The 21,539-nt window shown below is 29.9% G+C and overlaps 1 protein-coding gene across 1 annotated transcript in view; it reads left to right on the forward strand.

The window, feature by feature from the left end:
- The first annotated feature begins 890 nt into the window (after nucleotides 1–890).
- Pen (karyopherin subunit alpha) overlaps nucleotides 891–21,539 on the forward strand; it is a 65,173-nt gene continuing 44,524 nt past the window's right edge. The window contains exons 1-4 of the mRNA XM_075359765.1: nucleotides 891–1,018; nucleotides 4,419–4,530; nucleotides 8,303–8,471; nucleotides 18,519–18,666. Coding sequence (XP_075215880.1) covers nucleotides 4,462–4,530; nucleotides 8,303–8,471; nucleotides 18,519–18,666 — 386 coding nt within the window. The 5' untranslated portion in view covers nucleotides 891–1,018; nucleotides 4,419–4,461. The remainder of the gene's footprint in view (nucleotides 1,019–4,418; nucleotides 4,531–8,302; nucleotides 8,472–18,518; nucleotides 18,667–21,539) is intronic.

Consider the following 21,539-nt stretch of genomic DNA (forward strand, 5'->3'; position numbering starts at 1 on the left):
GATAGTTTAAATGTACAGAAAACATTTTAGCATCAAAAAAAATTATTTTCCCAAGTTTTTATACTGTACACAATATATCTGATATTAATCATAATTGGATTGAAATAAAAAAAATATTTTTATTTACGAAAATTTGTGATCATAAAAAAGAAAGAAAATTTTAGAAACTCACAACTCCTTTCTACCTTTTTTTTGTAGCTATTTTAGATTTAAAAAATATTTGTATTTAGTTCAACATTTTTACATGTATGTAATGTTATTATTAAAAATAACAGTGTGAACTTTATTTTGTCGCGACGATCTGTGCATTAATAAATACTTAATTTTCATGAATAGCGTATGAAAAATTTCGAATGAATAAGAGTTTATCGATTTAAAAACTAATTAACTTGTGATATTCAGAGTAACTTCGAGGTTGGAAATTCCCGCCAACAATAGATCATATTATTTCTTCCTCTTAATAAAATTTACTTTTATGTTTCATTCTATATGTTGACGTAATTTGGTTGACTGCAATAATAGAATTTTTTCGTATGTTTTTTTTTTTTTAATTTTTTTCAACCAGTAATTTTAAATCTATTAAACAATATTAATATTTTCATAAGAAATGTAGCTGGGTTTTAAATGAGTTAGTTGGAGGTTGAAAATATGTCATCAATATTATTATGCTGATTTCCATATTAAGTGGAAAGATAATTTTTAAGAAAGATTTCTTAATAAAAATATTTTAAAATTTCATCGTGATTTAATTATTGCTGACAAAACGTTTAACATTATATAGTCAGCCTAGCCACAAAATCCACCAATACAAACTTGATTCTTGTTTTCCGTTACCCAATAATACTTCGAATTTTAAATATTTAAACAGTAACTAGCTGTGATTGGTAGATCTTCTGTGAAAAAGTGTGATGAAATGTTCGTTGGGATCTTAGATCAGAAAGATAGGGGGTTGCCGACTTTGGGTGTTGTTGAATATTGCTGTGCGAATTTATGTCTTGAGTTTTTCGTATTCTTGAAGGTAATAATGTGGCTTCATTTTAAGTACAGTAATGGTATATCTATTCTTAGGCTGTTTTGATTTATATTAGTGTTGTATGCATATTAGTTAAATAGTTGCCTTAGTAGCATGGCTGCTTCGTAATACATTTTTTTTTTTTAGTGCTTGAAAATAAAACCATTACCCTTTAGAAAATTAGTTAAAATAATAAAATTAGTTGTGATCATGAAACATTGTAATGAATTTTTTACTTCTGTTGGTTTCAGACACGTATTGTGAAACTGTCAAAATTTGTTTGAATGATTTAATTAATTAGTAAACCTATATTTCTATATACCTTATTTTTTTCAACTGCCTGTTTACCTGAAATATGTATTAGTTCAGGGATGCTCAGCTGTGTCGGTGTTCGTTTTATTTATGCACAATTTGTAACAAGTGTTCAATAGTGAAAATTCGTGTTATAACTAGTTCAGTTATAGGTCTAATCGTACGTTATTTTAGTTCAGGGATGCTCAGCTGTGTTGATGTTCGTTTTATTTATGCAAAATTTGTAACGTGTTCAATAGTGAAAATTCGTGTTATAACTAGTTCAGTTATAGGTCAAATAATAAGTTAAGTCTAATCACAAGTTATTTTAAACCATTTTCTAAAGTAAGACAATGATATTTTACGACATTTCATTTGTTATTTTAGTTTTTTTTTATGTTCATTTAATTTGATAGGTGCTCTTACAACTAGATGTAAGTACTGATTAAACGTGGGTTGAGTTTTACTTTTATTCCAGAAACAGAAATTGTTTAATTTCATTTTTATTTTATTTTTTAAAGTTAATGGATCAAGAAATAGTATAAAATTGTAAGTATTAAAGACCAACCTAAGATTGTTTTTTTTTTGCATCTCGGTTAATTTCAAACAGCCATCTGTTATAAAATTATCATTTTTATAATTTTTTTACAATAACCTATTTATTTTATAACCTTAAACCAGATTGTTATAACTTTTTAATGTTATGAAATTGTTTTACTGTATGAAATGCTCCCTCTTTGCTGATGAGTTTTAAAACTGAAGCCTTAAGAAAAATTATTTTTTCTGTATTGCCTATAAATTAAAGAACATATTTAGTAGGAAATTTAGAATTATCATATTGACTGTCTAACATTTAGTTAGAGCTGACAAAATATCATAAATGGGTGCTGCTGATTGCACAAATAGTAAACCTAATTGCTCTAATTAGTTCTTTACCGTTTAGAAAATTTAGAAAAATTAAACAAGTTTTAATGAAACGTAAGAAAGTTGCATTCCAGTAACAGAAAATAAATTATATTGTTATATTAACCCACTTCAGCTTTAATCCCTGATTTCCTTTTACACAACCCATGTCTGTTTACTAGTTTGTCAAGGTTTTATTTTGTAAAGTGTAGGATGTGTTTTTTAGTCACAGATTTTCAAGAAATTTTATATACTTTAATATAACTTTAAATTTTATATAATATAAACTTATTCAGCCACTCCACATAGTACAGAATTTGCACTCATTTTTCATTAAAGCACTTTTGGGCATAAGCCCATCTTCAGTAATATTTTAAAATTTTTTTTACATTTACACATTAAAATACATATGATACGTTAAAATTTATAGAACAAATATTTGTTCAGTCAATAAAAATTTTTTACAAAAAACATTTAAAATTTCCTTTTAACATGTTCTTAATATGTTAATGACATATTATATATATATAGATTAACATATTGACATGTTAATGAAATTTTAAATATGATGTTTTAAATTAAAAAAAAAAAAAATATATATATATGCATTAATTATGATTTTTTACTATTTCAAATTAAATTATTGGTTAAGATACCAATTATAAATATAGTCTGCACTTGCAAAATTATTTTGTTCAGTAATAAGCACTAATATTTTAGAATCAGTTTCTGACTAAAAGTTGATGGCATGGTCAGGTTAAGTCGCTAAGCTGGTTAGGACAAGTTTTATTGTACTGTTCTCAGTCATCTTACTCTAGAATGAAAGCAAAATATTCCCAAATATCTTACTGTATTTTACTACTGGAGGAGACAATTTTAGTCTTATTACATTTTTTTATTAGTAATTACAGTTTTACTAGTATGCTTTGAACTGAAATTAAATAACAGAGCCCTTAATGAGTTTGACTAGTGTCAAACTCATTTTAACTTTTATTAGTGTTGAAATATATGGCTTGAAAATATTACTGATTGTACTTTACTGTATTCCCTAAATTGAGTGGCTGCTTGTGAAAAAAATGGGTGAAATTTACACCATGTACTTAAATTAAAAAAATAAATTGAATCAGTATGAAAATATTAAGTTATTTTTTAATTGCAAAAAAATAAAAATAAAAGTATGACCCAATATAATATGGATATGTCCCTTGCTTCCAATAAACTATTAGGACTCCAGTAGAATAGTAGTAACATAATATAATACATATCTGCAAATATGTTAAATAGTATACTTTAATGTAAACTTTCATCTTAGTAGGTCAGTACTCAGTGTAAATTATAACCACTGGTTTCTTTCATACCTCACGGAAATTAATCTTAAAAATACCAGAAGGAATTTAGTATCAGATTGTAAAATCATTTTTTATCAAATTATACATACAATCATTTGATGAAAGTGGTAATTCAGGGCAATTACTTAATCACCTTCAATTTTTTTATACTTATACCATAGTAAATATGCTTAGGATTAGAAAAATACAAGATCCAAATGTCAGAAAGCAGGTTTTGACAGTGGGTGACGTGCAATGTCTGCAAATCACCCACTCCATTTCAAGTCTGCGCTGCGTTAATTGATTAGCAATAAACTAATCCTAATAGTCATAGTCAGACTTGGGAGTCAGCCATTGAAGATGATGACTGCACTTTTTGTAAGGTGACTATTTGTTATTATGAGTAGTGGCATGGAATATGTGATCTAGCCTCTTCTGTAGTGACTATTTCTGTTAACATTAATTCGAACAAGTGTCCTAGATGGCTCTCAAAAAAAAATCAGTGTTTAATAAGAAATCCATGCAAGATCATTCAGCATACAATTTGAAACAAGATTGAAATTGGAAACGTAGTAGTTTTCTAACTCCCTTGGTTGTTTTTAACATTTTGAACAAAAAGTAGAAATTTGGTTTGGTTACTATCATACGCTGCAAAAACATTAAGTGGAAGCAGAATAAACAATAGTGTTTTTAACATGTTGAATAGAATTTAGAAATTTGGTTTGTGGCATGAGAATTGTGTACAATTTGTATATCTGGTCAACAACATATAAAAAGAGGATTTTTTTTTTGTTGGTGATTTAATTTTGTTAAATTTGTGTAATTTTTATTTTGTTGAAAATCATTAAATTTTATTTTAATTAAAATTTATTCTTTTGTTTAAGGATTTGGAAATTGCTTTATAATATTTTTAAGAACAGTTTCAATATGCCTGGACGAGAAAATAAAGTGCCGTCTAGAATAACCAATTACAAAAACAATGCTAAAAATTCTGATGTAAGTGTTCATGTTATAAGTATTTTTATTAATTATTGATCTAAGAATCATATTTAGTTATTTTGTTAGCTAATATAATAATTCAATTTGTATTTACTCATGGGCGATGGAATATACATGCAAGTGTATAGGCCGAGTGGTAAAATAAGAAACTTCTGTCTGGATGACTGAAAATTTTGCTTTCGTTTGTGTTATACACACTATTGTGCTATACACTGATTTATAAACTACTTAACGCAGGACAAAATCACTTGCAGAGATTGAATAGCTGCTTCTATGTACAAATGCTCTGCGTTCTGGTTGTTAAGAAGAATGAGGGATGAAGTGAATAGAAAATACTGTTATATTTCACCAACCTGCAGAACCTTGCCGAACCTGCTGAAATCAGATGCCTTTACTCTGTATAAATTAATGTATCTCTTCTGTGGGAAACAATGCATTGTACATATCACATTAGAGATTTTTCAATCATAGTGTAATAATACATGTGTATTTCAAAGTGAGTAGAGTCAGCATTACATTTTCACTACTCCAGTCACCAAATAGTTGTGAGATTAGTATAAAAATACTAATGTGTCAAGAAGACAAGAAACCCCCTTGGAGGTTTCTGAGAGGTTATAACTTTTTTTATTAGTGCAATTCACAAAACTCTTGTGCAAATTTGAGAATTTGTACAACAAATTTTGGCTTCAAATACGGCTGATGCCCTATTTGAATCCAAAATTTTAATTTAAAAAAACAAATAGTTTTCAAAAATTGATAAAGATTAATGGGTAAATATATCACCATTAATATTATTTATGGTAAAACTACTAACATACCTACAAATGAAAAAGGTAATTCAAATACTGTAAGGCATCCCTGCCTCTTAAAAAATTACCAAAAGTGAAATTTCACTGTTTTTCGTGTTCAACTTTATTGGTAATTTTCTCATAGAAAGAAGAGAGATAGGTAAATAAACCACTGGACCAATCTTTTACCTTGAGAAAATATGAATGAATTGCTTTTTGTTTCATCTTTATAGAACTAATAGTTTTTAGTTATGATTTTTTCCATAAACCTTTACAATCAACAAAAATAGGTGTGTGCACGATAACAAAAATGGCTGCCACAGGTAACTGCTTAAATAAAAAATTAAAAACGAAATAGTTTTTAGGTCCAGAAACATGTAGGAAACAAGTGGGCAAGTAGTAAATAAACTGATCAAGCAACCAGTTTGTTTTTTAGGACACTTCAATTGGATTGACCCAGAGATGAAAATAAATCATTTAGAGAAAAAGCTTATTGAATTAATCCTTTCAACAAAAACTAGGTTTTATAATTAAGCTGTGTGGATTTATAAGGAACATATTTTTGTTCTGTTCATTATTTCTTCTTTTTGAATATTAGTTGTTTTAATGTCATATGACCAATTCATTTTTCCAGTCAAGTGAGAAGGATTATTTTACTTAGTATTCCGTTCACAGAGCTGTTGTTTTCTACCTTTTTATGGCTGTGTAATCAGTTTGTGGTAACGTGGGGCTGGTGAAAAAAATAGTATTGAAGTGATGTTTTTCTTTTATTCAAAAGTTTTTTTTTCATTTGTGAATTAAGGATGAAAAAAAATTTAATGTGATATATTATCAGAATTTTTATTTGCTTAAATATTAGGCTAGTTTTATATAACTTTTTATTAAAAAACAGCTAAGGAAATTAAATAGGAGAAATTAAGCTCAAGAGTTATTGATCTGATTATCTCAGAATTTTGTTTGTTTTTTTATTAATAATTATTTTTTATTGCATTAAAAAATTTAACCCTTCCTTTTTACTGTTGTTTGGGAACTGAATGAACAAATATTCAGTTTGGAAAACTTAATAAAAAGAATAAAAATGCTTTTTGGATTGTGATTTTTAAAAATCTAATGTGGACACCACATGATTTCGCTTGTACAACGTCTATTAAATTACTTATATTTTTTATTACATTTTGTTCTTGTTGAATTATTATTTATTGTAAAGATTTTTTACAATCACAGGTTAATAATTACTAATAAATCAATGTATTTAAATTAAAAAAATAAAATAAAAAACTGAAATGAAGTCTGATTTTCATCAACATGCCTGCCTTCCCCTTATAAGATCCAAATATTTCATTAATCAAAATTTTATTTGGCTATAACGAACCAGTGAAAATAAGTACCACTTATAATATATTGTTGAAAAGCTGTCAATGAGGCCTTATTACTGCATTTAAGAAAAAGTTGAAAATCCAATTTTTTTGGATTGTTGGCTTTTTTTGTGGATACTTTTGGTCCAGTTGATTGCAGTCAAAAGGGGAGGTGCACAACTAGACGTTACAACCCTAAATCCAAAATTTCAACATTCTAGGGCTAATCGTTTTTGAGTTATGCGAGATACATATGTACAGACATCACGCTGAAACTAGTCAAAATGGATATTTCCATTAAATCTGAAAATTGAAATTTTTTTTGGTTATAAATGCAATTATGAAGTAAAAATTGCCAATAAAAACAGCTACAAACTTGTAATATTATCAATAACGTACAAAGCATGAGTCCCTTTATTTAAACAAAGATTACATTGTAGATTCTTCCAGTTAATTTTTGATATGTCAGTTTGGTAAAAATTATATAGAATTTTATCATTTCAAGTAAACATTTTCATGAATTTTTCAGTTTTTCAAGTCCATTAATTATATGATTAAATTTTTATGATATAAAACATTTTTTTTATTGAAAAACTAGTAATTGATTATTATTTTTTGTGTATATTAAATGCAACTTATGTATGCTTGTAAGTTTATATATGAATATTAATTACTCACTCCTTATTATTTACAAGCAAATAAACCAAACTTATTTTTTGTATTGTGATTGTATTTCAGTTGTCTTGCTTAAGATTTGTTTTTCTTGATCCTTATTCATAAGATGTGCATAATTGTGAAAGTAGTTGCAGACAAAAAAGTTAAAATCTAGTATAGAAACATTCCATCACTAATCTGCGCACCTTTAATCTTCATGATTGAGCCAAAGAATCCCTCCATTTAAAATTAATCAGCTGTTGAAAAACTGTTATCACAATTTTCTGTAATATTGAGTTTTCGTCTTACTTAAAAGCTTTTGAAATATTTCAATTTTAACATAAACATGAAATATTTTAAATGTTTATAATCAGTCACGTTAACAACAGACACAGCAACTATTAATAGTGTAACTCACCGGGTTGGTCTAGTGGTGAACGCGTCTTCCCAAATCAGCTGATTTGGAAGTCGAGAGTTCCAGCATTCAAGTTCTAGTAAAGCCAGCTATTTTTACACGGATTTGAATACTAGATCATGGATACTGGTGTTCTTTGGTGGTTGGGTTTTATTAACCACACATCTCAGGAATGGTCGAACTGAGAATGTACAAGACTACACTTCATTTACACTCACACATATCATCCTCATTCATCTTCTGAAGTATTATCTAAACGGTAGTTATCAGAGGCTAAACAGGAAAAAGAAGAACTAACTATTAATAGTGCAGACAAAATAGAAAAATGAAATGTCTAAAACAAACTGTATTTTCATATTTTGGCTACTGGAATTCTAAGAATATGAACATGCTTTTGTTTGAAAAACAAAAATATTTTGTTTTAAAAAACAAAATATTAAATGTTTTAGTTTAAAATACAAAAACAAAATATTTTATTCCCATGAAAACATTTATGCAATTTTACAGTGCTTGTACTACTAGTATTTTGATTAATAATTTTTCCATTTTACATTTAGGAATTACGTCGAAGGCGATATGAAGTAAGCGTTGAACTACGGAAAGCTCGTAAAGATGATCAGCTGTTAAAGAAAAGAAATTTATCTGGTGGAGAAGGAGAACCATGTAGCCCTCTTCAGGACTACAATATTCAGACACCACAGTTGTCTATAAATGAGATAGTTGAAGGCAATAAAATTTTACAATTCAAAAAACTTATTATACAGTTTAAGGTTTAGCAAAAACTTATTCTTTAAAATAAGATTTATTTTCATTATTTGAGAAATGATCATTTAATGCTCAATTGATTTTTCACCAATCTATATGGTATATATTATTACATCATTCACAAATAAGGAAGTGCTTGGTGCGTTTTGACAGCATCAGGGTTTGTAATGGTCTTGTTTATTTCACTGATTCTTAAACATTTTGTTTTGATTTATGTATAATAAATTTTGTAGCTTCATTAATGGGGTAGATAGGCTCCTGGTTAAAAAATGAACTGGGTGGATCAGAGAAATTGTGGTTAAATCTTGATAGAATATATCAAAATATGTAGTCTTTTATATTTGAAAATAATAAGTGAAGTAAATGTGTGAGTATACTATATAAATAAAGTAAGTGTATAAATAAAATCTATGCATTAAAGATTCAGATGAAAATTATTTGAGCTAGTGTTATTTGTTCACATAAGGATGCTGAAAATTATGTTTTCTTAATTTGTTCTTACTCCTTGAGAGGGAAGTATTGTTTCTGCAAAATAGAATCTTTTAGTTTTATTGAAAATAAAAAACATTTTTGCATCTGTTAAAAGCACCAATCAAAGCATTTTAAAGCTGTTTGTTGTATACCAGTATATTAAGCTTTAACTAGTCAAAAACTATTTTGCTTTCTTGTTTATAGGTACATTTTTTTTTTTAACCATAAGTTGTATATTTTTTTAAACTAAGATAGATTGATACATATCAGTAAAATCAACTTTCCCTTTGATTAAGAAGCTATAAATTAGCATTTAAGTATGAGTTGTGTTCAAAAAGTTATAAGAATTTTGAAATTTCACGGGTTGTATTAGTCAGATTCTTGGGATTTTTTCATTGTTGTATTGGTAAACATCTCTGAAAAGTATCTCTGTGCATTTTTAGCCATTTTGGATGCTTAGTCTGTTGTCAGCTATCAAAAGGATAATACATGTTTCGGTACGAACGATGATTTTTTGTTTAATTAATGGACCAGAGAATTTGTGTTAAATTTTGCTATAAGAATGGAATAAGGTGTAGCAATGTTCTAAAAATGTTAAATATTGTTTTTGGTGAGTCTGCTCTGAGTAAAACAAAAGGTTTAAGAGTGGTGTAAGCATTTTCAAGAAGGTCATGAAGATTTTGAAAATGACAAGCACCCCGGATGCCCCAGCACATCAACAACCGATGAAAACAGAAAAACTGAAAGAAATGATTATGATTATTAAGTTTAGGTGTGATTGCTGAATCACAATCAGAGAAGTTGCTGATGATGTTGGGACATCAATTTGCTCATGCCATGAAATTTTTTCAAATGCTTTGCATATGAAATGTGTGACAGCAAAATTTGTTCCAAAATTGTTGAATTTTGAACAAAAACAGCAGCTAATGGAAGTTGCTCAGGAGTCACTAAATGAAGTCAACGATGCAGAACTACTGAAACGTGTAATAACAGGTGATGAAACATGGCTTTATGAATATGATGCCAAAACTAAGACTCAATCGTCCCATTGGAGGCATTCTGGATCATAAAGACCGAAAAAGGTCGACAAGTACGGTTGAATGTGAAGGTTTTGCTCATCGTATTCTTCGATTTTAATGGCATAATGCCTCATGAGTTTTTGCCACGAGGTAAAACGATCAGTAAGAAGTGTTCTACAAGTTCAACATTGTTTGCATGAAGCAACCTGAATTTGTGGTGAAACAATTCAAGACTTTTGCACCACGATAATGCACTTGCTCACACTTCATTGCTTGTTCGTTAATTTTTAGGCAAAAACAACACTGTAATGTTACTCCAGCTACCATATTTGCCAAACATGGCCCCATGTGACATTTTTCTATTCTCAAAAATACCTTAAAGGGCCATTATTTTAAAAGTGTAGATGAGATTAAAAGCGAATAGCTGAAAGAGCTAAACAGTATTCCAAAGATCGAATTCCAGAGTGATTTGGGAATTGGAAAAAGTGCTGGCATAAGTGTATAATATCTAATGGGGACTATTTTGAAGGGGATAACATTAATGTAGACAAATAAATTAAATTCTTTCCAAAAAAATTCTTGTTACTTTTTGAACACACCACGTATATTAAAAATAGTTTAATATAGTTTAATAGTTTAATTATGATCCTATCAGGATCATAATTTACAATGTCAACAAAGAAAAATTATTTCAACTTTGTTAAGGTAGGACTTATAGCCCAAACATTGTTAACACAATTTGATAACATTTGCTTATTGAATAATCAGTTAATGAAAAAGTATTGTGAGGAAGAAATTCGTGTAAGAGTATTCATAAATAAATTAAATAAAAAATCTTTTATATGCTTTTTAACATTTTTCTGATGGCCATTCAACTTATACTCTTACAAGTTGAATGGCCATCAGAAAAATGTTAAAAAGCATATAAAAGATTTTTTATTTAATTTATTTATGAAGTTTGTAATATTGCAAATTCAATATCTCCAAAATTTCTTAAATAAGTTGAAACTTTTGAATAATTAAAGAAAATTGCTAGTTTAACTAGCTAAAACAATCTTTCAAAGACAAAAGAAGTTTTTTCTTTCCAGGTGTAATTTGTACTAATTAAAAATTAATTATTATTAGAGAATGGATTATATGGATTTGCATATTTAGCCCATTCTCACCGGTTATTGCATATTTTTCTTAAAATCTAGTGATGAAAAACATTTTCGCTATGTTTACAATAGTTTTCGGTAAGAGTGCCTTTTTAATAAATGAAATCTTAACATTGTAGCCAGCCAAACCTATTAACTGCATGGCTCCTACCTCCCAAGCTGGATTAAGCGTAGCACAGCTCAGGAGGTGTGTCTTTTCTTTCCAGCAAGGGGTTTTGGGAGTCGCCCTTCTACAATGTGTGTTATTGTGTTTGTAGGGCTATCCCTTACCCCTCACCATTTTGTCCTCCCTGTCCTTCTGCAGGATTTGTGTAGTAAGCCCCGCAATGGCTTTAAAATTCTCCTTGTTGTTCATCATGGTTTCAATTAAAGTATCAGCTGTAAAAGGTCTGGTTATTTGAGAGCTGCACGGCTCTTAGAAGTGGGCTTAGCAGCTACAGAACAGTACCTCTGACTGTTTCTTTATAAAAGTAACAAAATGTTAAATAATTGTTAATTATCAAATTTATCGATGTTATTCAACTACTTACTAATTGTATGCTGATTTTGAAATAAAAAAACTAAAAATTACTATTTTTTGTTACTCAAAGTTGCATATTTTGACACTTTTCATGCACATTTGCATGCATATTTCAAGCTTTTTATGTTGCATATAATCCAGTCTCTATTATAGTATATACTACATGTAAATATTATGCATGAGGTCTGTAAATAAAGTAATGAGACTGGTTCAGAAAAACTTTACAATCCATTTATACATAGACTATCACTTTTGAAGTAGTTCCCTTGGGAACCACGGAATGCTTCAAACAGTTTTCCCACTCTTCATAGCAGTGTTGAAACTCGGATACCAGAATATCCTTAAAGTTGGTCAGTTACTTTGTTTTTTTATGTTTTCTACTATTCCAAAATGGTGTCCTTTGAGGTGTTGTTTTAAGTTGGAATTTTAACTACAGGAATGCTTTTCTTTGCCAAAAACCCATTAATTCAGAGTGCAGTGTGACAAGGTGCATTATCATAATGCAGCATCCAGTTGCCTTTGATGACTGGTCTCACGCGGGCAAGTCTTTTCTGCAGTCTTTCAAGAATTTCTCTGTAAACATATTGATTTACAGTCTGTCCTGTAGGCAAAAATTCCTTATGAACAATGCCATTACTGTCGAAGGAACAAATTAGCTAGCATGGTTATGATTTTTTATTTGCTCATTTTTGCTTTTTTGAGATGTGAGTTTGAAGTGTGCCACTCCTTGCTCTCAGGCATTTTGTTTCTGGGTCCTACTCAAATATCCAAGATTCATCAGCAGTAATAACATATTTTAGAAAATCAGGATCAGTTTCAATTTGCCCTAGATCATGGCACTCTTCCACCCTGTTGTTTTTCTGTTCAACAGTGAGATTTGGTTTTTTGGGACCAATTTTACACAAACATTTTTCATGTCCAATTCGTTTGTAAAAATTTGATGGACTATGGTATGGTTCAAATTCATTCTGACAGTTAATTGCCAGTCGTACCGTATAAAGTCTGATTACTCAACATTGTCACATTTTGATGTTAATGGTCTTTCAGAGCGTGGATCAGCTGCATCTGATTCCCAGCCATCCGAAAATGCTTTAAACTACCTAAAAACTTGGGTTCGTGACAGAGCATCATCTCCATACATCCGTATCAATTTTACAAAATTTTCAGTAGCATTCTCACAGAGTTTAACACAAAACTTGATCGCACAACATTGCTCATAATTAGTAACACTCATTTTTGTAATACACAACAAAAACTCATTTCACGAAAAGTTTGTTTACGTCTCACATGGCAACAATAAACTAAAAATATTAATACCTAATATAAATAACCATATATTTACTAGTAACTTTACAGTGTTGACACTTTGGCTGCCAAAAAAAACTAGTCTCATTACTTTATTTACAGACCTTGTATACTGCTATGGTGTTCATTTTTAATTATTGCAACCCTTATGTACAGTTGAAAAGGATTTATTATTGAAATAAAAATTCAATGGCTTGGTCTTATATTATTGTGGGACACCTCATTTTGCAGGTCTCAGGCTAATAATCTGGAGAAAAGTGTAAAAGTTTACCAACAAATTTCTAGTTATTAGAATATTCCTTTTAGATTCTTCCCAAATAATTTTTTCTCCAATTTTGGGCCATCATGGATGCAACTACTAAAACTTAATCCATCATTTCTTGTCAAAGGAAATATGCATACATTGTAATATACATACTTTTTAAACTTAAATTCTTTTTAATAGATTAGGCATCTTTTACAAAATTTGTATTCTGGCAAAATGTGAACTAAAACATTGATGGAGTGAAACACGTTACATAAATGATGCCTGTGAATGAAATTTAAAATTAAGACTGCATGTAAGTGAAAATATATTTTCATTTACAAATTTAATATACACAAAATATACAATAATAAATATACAGAGATACTTTGCTTGTTAATAAAAATTATATTTTCATTTTTTTTTTACAAGTTCACTTCACTATTAAGTGATGATTTGGTAGTCTGCCAAAAATTCTGCACTTAGCTTTATGGAAAGAAACTATATTAATGAAGCAAAACAGCTTTAGAGTTATGAAAAATGTTTACATTATTTTTTACTGATATGAATTTGGTGACCAATATACAATGTCGTCTACTTTGCACCATTATATTATGTTGCGCAGTATGTTGTGAACAGTTGGTCATTTTTAATTTTGATTTCACTTGGTAGAAATTTTTCAGAGGTTTATTTAAGTCTTCTAATTTTAAAAATACATCCTTCATATATTTCAGGGCTTAGTAAATTAGAACTGTGCTCGGAACTTCTGTAAATTAGAACTTCTGCTTCAACATAATGTATTAATTATTTTTAACAGATTCATTAACAAAAAAGTTTAATTATGTTGTTTATTTGAAATAAATTAATGTATTAAATTAAAAGTTGCAAAAAATATCTGAATAATTAATGTAGAAGACAAAATGTAGATTAATACTTGCTGGAAAAATAGGTAAAACGTGGATCTGAATGTGATTTATCTTTTGTGATTTTATTTCTTGCTTTTAATAGAATAATCAGGTGACCCAACTAATAAACCACTTAGCGCAACTGATTGCTCATATACATGATAGATATAAATGAATTCACATTTCGTCAGTGCAAATGAATATTCACTCATTTTTTAATTTTCATTCTCATTGCCCACTATTCAAGAAGTAGTACATGTTTTTCCCTACTAGCATTTCAAATCTCGAGTCTGTATAGCTATGTCTGTTGCTGAAGGCATCATAATCTGTGAGTGATAGCTCTTAAAAGGATTTTATTCTTTATTAGTTTGGGAATGTTAAGCAATACTGACCAATGAATGTGATGCTTCGTAGAGGACGAAAGATTATGGTAAGGTTGATAATCAAAAGAAAGAAAAAGATTCTAGTATGGAATGCCATTTATTGAATACAAATCACCATGTGATGTGGGTTTCAGTTGAAACTGCATTGTACATGGAAGTAATAAAATTATGGAAAATCACAATCCTTAACTAAACAGATTCTGACTTGATAAACAGATATTTTAACTTGATAAAAATATTACTAGATTTAGTACTGCATAGGCTAAGTCTTAGGAATGGTATGTTTCTTAATATTGAATGTACGGGAATTTTCTAAAAACTTAAGATCTTTTTCAAGTACGAATATGTAGATTTTTGATAAATCTGCAGTAAATGACAAACGACTAGGGTTGAAAAACACTCTATTTTATGTTTGGCATGAAAAAACTTTGCTAAATGAATAATTAACATTTAAAAATTTTAAACAAAACTATCTTTTCTTTCTTTTTCCTGTTTAGCCTCTGGAAATTATCATTCAAGTATTACTTCAGAGGATATGTATGAGTGTAAATGAAATGTAGTCTTGTGCAGTCAAAGTTTGACCATTCCTGAGATGAGTAGTTAATTGAAATCCAACCACCAAAGAACACCGGTATTCACAATCTAGTATTAAAATCCCTATAAAAGTAATTGCCTTTATTAGGACTTGAATGCTGGAACTTCCCAAATACTGATTTGGGAAGACGTGTTCACTAGACCAACTCAGTGGGTTAAACAAAACTATCTAGTTAAAATTTGCTACATTTTGATGTTTTGTTTTTAATAACTTCGAAATCCACCTGTTTGTATTTAGTTTATTTTTAATCAGAATCAAATTTTCTACGAGTTATTTTAAAACTTTTTATGTGTTTATTACAAATTATATTATGCCAAGCATACAGTAATGTGTTTTTGACCCAAATGTTTCTCTGTTACCACAGTTTTCTTGAAAATACCAAAAATACAACTCTGGAACTTACTTTTTTCTTTTCTTTTTTTTCAATTTTTCATGTAATGTTTGATATAAATCCACTAAATTTACCCATTAATATTTAGGTTCTAAAAATTACTGTCTGGCTTAATTTAACTGAAGGTGCAGAAATCAGGGTAAACCCTTTTGTCATGCAACAATCATTAACAAAGTGTTTCTGAACTTGTATAATATGAATTTTCTTTATTTTCATCTGTACAACATTTTCTGAAAGTTTATTACATAAACTTTTGTGAAGCACAAAATATACCATAAAATATACACATATAAAGTGTATATATATATACAATATTTTATGTATATATTTTTGATATAAAATCTGTTGCTGTTTTTCCTATTTAGCTGATATAATTCTATTAATTTTTCTTGTTTAACATTTTCTTGAGGTAGAATAAGACATGATTTATGGTGTCAAATTTTCAGTAACCTTTGGTAAGGAAAGGTTTAGCAAATAAGCGTATTTTTTTAATGCTAATAACTTAATAATATTTCTCAATAATTGCTGCATAAGGCCTGAACTTAATTAGACATTTAAAATTGTTTATACCTTGGTATGTTTTTTATGTTTACAATCTGTAATGTTATAACAGGTGTGTTTTTAAAGTAAGGTCTGTTATGAATTTACTGTCTATATACATGATGTACAAGGTGTGGCTATTAAATAATGAGACTAATGCTGTAAAATATTTTATTTTAAGTTTATACATATTTAGTTATCCCCTTCAAAATACACCCCTCTCCTCTATCCCTTCACCGCTGCATGTGAATTTTCCATTGTTCAAAACAGTAAAGAAGTTTTCTTCTGTGAGCTCTTTCATGATGCGTGTCGCTTTTTCTTTCACAGCTTCAACGGTATGAAGTGTTGTTTTTTTCTATGGAGATTTGGCCTTGGGGAAGTGATAAAAGTTACATGGTGCCAGGTCAGGCGAATAAAACAAATGGTCCAACACTAGGATGTTATACTTTGCTTGAAATGACTTGTTCTTCCACAGTTCAGGTTGTTTTTCTCATTTTTCATGTAGTTGAGCAAGGACCTCAAGGTAGTAATGTTGATTAATAGTTTGATCTTCAGGAACCCAGTGAAGGTACACAGTCCCATGAATATTGTAAAAAAATCATCATCACTTTGAATTTTTATTTGCTCATTCAAGCTTTTTTAGCTCTCAGTGAAGTTGGGGCCTTCCAAGGTATGGATTAACGCTTAGTTTCTGATCGTAAGTGTAAAACCATGATTAATCACTCTTTCCAAGAAGTTTGGGTCATTTTCAGTGGCATTCAAGGTGTTAGTTAGAACAATCATTTTCACAAGCTTCTTTTTGTTCGATTGTGAGAATTTTAGGCACCATTTTCACACACTTTGCATGTTAAAATTTGCCTTAAGCATTCTTTGTGAATTCCTACAGTTTCAGGAATCGCACAAATAGTTAACCAACAGTTACATCAGATCACATTATCAATTTTTTCAATATTTTTATCCGTTTTTGATGTGGAAGAGGTCCCAGGCGAACATCATCTTTCAACGTCTTCTCTGTCATCTTGGAAACACTTAAACCCGCGCACATGTACATTCATTGCCATATACTTTATTTTTTTTTAATAAAAGATTTGTTTCAATAGTGGTTTTTCCAAGTTTCATATGAAAATTTCATGACAATTCTTTGCTCTAATTGAAAGAAAGTGCTTCATACTACACAGCTGTCAGTCGTACGAATTTGGCGCATGCGCAGTTCTTTTGTAGCAGCATTAGTTTCATTATTTAATAGCCACATCTTGTAAACAGTTGGCACTGGTGTAGTTCAGTTATTTTAATCAATAGTCAGCTGTCAGCAACAATAGTTAAGTCATTTTGTTGTTAGTTGTTTATATTCATTCATTTATGAGTACTAAAATTTTTGATCCTGGCAAGTGTAAAGTAAAAGGAGTAATCCAGTTTTTGATAGCAAAAACAATTCTGTAGCTGAAATTCGTATCCAGATTTATTACATTTACGGACTGGATATTATAAGTAATGCTTAAGTTACAGTGGTGCTGTTCATTTCAAGAAGTGCAAACAATTATTCATGATGAACATAGTGGCCAGCTGGCTGTCTGTGGTAGATGATTAGATTGAAAAAATTAATAAAAAATTTGAGGTAACCAGCACTTCACAATCTTTGATTTATGAAGTTTTGACTGAAAAATTGGGATGTATAAAATTTTATCCAGATGGGTGCCAAAGATGTTGCTTCAGTGCATGAATTTTTACAGTGGTATTAAAATGAAGGTGATGAAACCTGGATTCTTATTGAAACATCAAGACAAGTAGCCGTCAGTGTGCTAGTGGCTGTCATTATCTCATAGACCAAAGAATGTTCAGTAAAGAAGTATATGGCTACTGTTTTTTGGGGACAAAATGGGCGTCTTGCTTGTCGAATTTAATGATTGCTGTACCACTTCAAATGTCCATAAGTATTTTGAAACCTTAAAATATCTTAGAATTCCTATAAAAAACAAACAAGGAGTTCTATCCCTCAGGATTTTACTTTTGCATACTTGTGCCAACTGACGCAGCAAACTGGACAGTGAGGCAATTGGAAAATTTTAAGCCATCCATGCTACAGGAAGACTTGGCTCATAGTGATTATTTTCTTTTTCAAGTTATGGCTTGCATCATAAAGATCTGACAATGACAAATTGAAAAATGGCACTGGAATTTCTTGAAGAGAAAAAAGCTAAGGAAAATGTGTTTGAAGTTGAAGGTAGCTATGTAGAAAAGTAAATAAATTAGCTTTTATGCATAAGTAATAAAGTTTGTTTATATTTTTCAATTTTGTCTTTATTTCAAAACTGATCTTACTTTAATAGATATCTGTTATATAATAAATCTAGATATTTTTGTTGTGATATGTATTAGTAAAAAAGTAGGTTTTTCTGTGTGTGCATGTTTAAAAGATAAGAATAATTATGAGTTTTAAATGTGTATGATGATGTCTTATGTTTTTACTTTTTTTTTTAGGAATGATGAGCCATGATGAAGAAATTCAACTAAGATCAACTCAAGCAGCTCGAAAGACATTATCAAAAGAAAGACATCCTCCTATAGATGATATGATTAATTCTGGATTTCTACCACGTTGCATTGAGTTCCTGAGTAATTTTAATAAGTATGTTATATATATTGTTCAGAGTCATCTTAATTACGTATAAATTTTATAATTAGTTTTTTATTTTCTTAATAAATTAGTACAGCTAAATATTGATTTATTGATATGTGCGAAAAGTTATTTCCTATAGGTGTCTGGCTGAATATCAGCACCGTTGGACACTGTATATCCCCCATGATTTTAGAGATCAGCAAGGTTGTTCTGTTTAAGAATTATGTACCTAATTTTTGAGTGGATTTTGAATTCTCAATGAAAAGGCTTTTTGTTGCAGCATAGATGAAGTGATGAGTTGTAGAATCATAAATTCATGATGTGCTCCCCTCTAATAAGCATAAAAATGCCCCAGTCTCCCTAGGGACTCAGATGGCTACCTACTGTCAGATAAGTGTTTTCAGTGGAATAACACCTGCACTGTTTTCAGTACTGCAGGTGTGGGTCTGACCTTACTAGGTCCATTTTGAAGTTGTTGGTATTACAAGTCAGTGTGATCTAGAGATAGTTGTGAATAGTGTTAACTTGACCCCCTTTCATCACTATAAAAATATGAAAGGTGTTCATCTCAGTAGAACTAGAGCTTGAATGTGTGAAAAAGCTAGATAAAGGGTTGAAAATTTCTAATGAACATCTTTGTACTTGTTACTGTTGGCATAGGTTAAGAGAAGATTATAGGTGTCTTGCATATATAGATGTAAATATAGTTCTGTTCTTGGCTAAACCTCAATATACTCTGGCATTAATTATCCTAGCAAAATTTATCATTTTCTGAAATTTAACAGCAGTGTATTTACTCTTGTAGGTCTTAAATATTAATAGGTACGTCAACATATTTTCAGTAACTTTTAACTGGAGTGCTACATACATGTAGCACACGTGTTTTCAAACATGTTGAATATTTCTTTTTCCTATACAGATACAGTACTCTTACCCTTTCTCCTTTTCAAACTACATGAACCTAAATATATTGACTTTGACTTTTGCATAATTTTTCTGTTGATTTTTGGATTTGCCAACACACCATTTTGAAGAATATAATCAGTTGATTATAAATTCATAACTCTTGAAAGCTTCCTATTAGATTTTTAAAAAGTAATTTTATATTACTTTTTTTTTATACTTGGCTCATTGTGTTTGTGATTTGAATCTTAATGATTCATTTCATAATAGTAAAATTATGATGTTCTTAATTTACTCTCCAATCACTTGTCTTGTTTTAAGAGATGGGTTATATCTGTACACAGCCTGGAAAGTAAAAGGGCAGACAAAAAGATAACGTAAAGCTATTCTTATTTACTAAACAAGTAACTAACAAAGATTTTTAATCTATTAAAAATTAATTACAATAATGTTTGTTGTAAATCGAAAGTTCCACAAGAAAATTTGATCTTTCCGTTAATTTACTACCACGTATAAATTCTATTACAATGTATATTGTATTCATATGATAATTAACTAGATTTTGCATTACATTAATATAATATCAGGTTAGTTGGGTAAAGGTTAGGTTAAGTAATGTAACTAATGATTCCATGTACTGAATTTCATACAATATCAACATAACCTAACACTTGCTAACCTCATCTAATTAGCATTAAATACACAACTTATTAATTACAAAAGTGATACCTAAACTAAATGCAAAATTCCATTGAATTAAATAGCGATATTTAAAATTGTGTGAATTAACGGGAAAAAATTCAACATTCTGTACATAGATTTCTTACACTGTTTTTCAATTTTTTTTGTTGAGATTATTACTTTCAATTGTTCTGCATTCATTTGGTAACTTATGAAAGTAATACATTGCAGTAAATAGATGATTCATTTTACCTTTATTCAGTATGATTTTAGTGACATTTAGCTATTTCACAAAATCTTATCACATCAAACCTAGGCCTGAACTTTGAATTAAGAGAGCCTCTGTCAGACCTATCTAAACATGGCTTTTGGACGTGTCCATTTACAGTTGCTTTAGACTTAATAATGCCCCATCAACAAATCCTTGAATACTGTGGAAGAACAAAAGGTGGCGCATTGGCCACTATAGCTGAATGCTATCCTTAGCCAGAATGGATTTTAATATACACAGATGGATCAGCTACTGGTGCAGGTACAGGTTTGAATATCAACCTGTTTCAACTTTCAGCAGCTGTTAGGAAAAATTCCGTAAATTTTAAAGGGGAGGTTGCTGCTATTACACTGGCCTTGGAGAAAATGATGAATACTGCCAAAAAAAAGATAGTGCTGTTGTTGGATTTGAAGGTAGCATTGCTTGTGATTGCCTCTAGTCAACCTCCTTTTACTTATGGATTCCTCACGTGCTGAAAAAACATGGTCACCCTCAGTAAAACCATAGATAGGCTAGTGATGCAATGAATTCTAGCCCTTGTGCTGGTGGGTGCATACCAGCCACAGCCCATCCTGCTTATTTCATTGCATAGTGTGATACAATGATCTGGAGAGAGCAAGAACAGCAAATTTTAGAGATTGTGGTGGCAAACGCGTGGGCATCAATGCTAGAGCCTAAAAAATGACCTCCACTGACTTTACCTAGAGTGGTAGCAGTGGCATGTTTTAGGCTAGCCACTCTGATTCATAGTAACAGAAGCTGAGAAAATCTAGTTGGTTTTTGTACAGAGAGGCAGTACCATCATCACTGCAGTAATAGATCAGGCTTTGTTTTGTGGTAAAATGAGACTGCATTAAACCAATTAGATATTTCTGATAAAGGTACACTGCTACTGTGTCATATGTGAGACAGTCAGAAATTATAACAAGAGATGTATGCAGCAATGTTTTTGTTGGATCTTGGAAATAGATTGTGGTGAACTGTTGCCTGTGCGTTGTTCCAGTGGAAACCTTGGGCTGCATCCTTG

Source organism: Lycorma delicatula, chromosome 3 (genome assembly GCF_047948215.1).
Source record: "Lycorma delicatula isolate Av1 chromosome 3, ASM4794821v1, whole genome shotgun sequence".
Classification (NCBI taxonomy): Eukaryota; Metazoa; Arthropoda; class Insecta; order Hemiptera; family Fulgoridae; genus Lycorma; species Lycorma delicatula.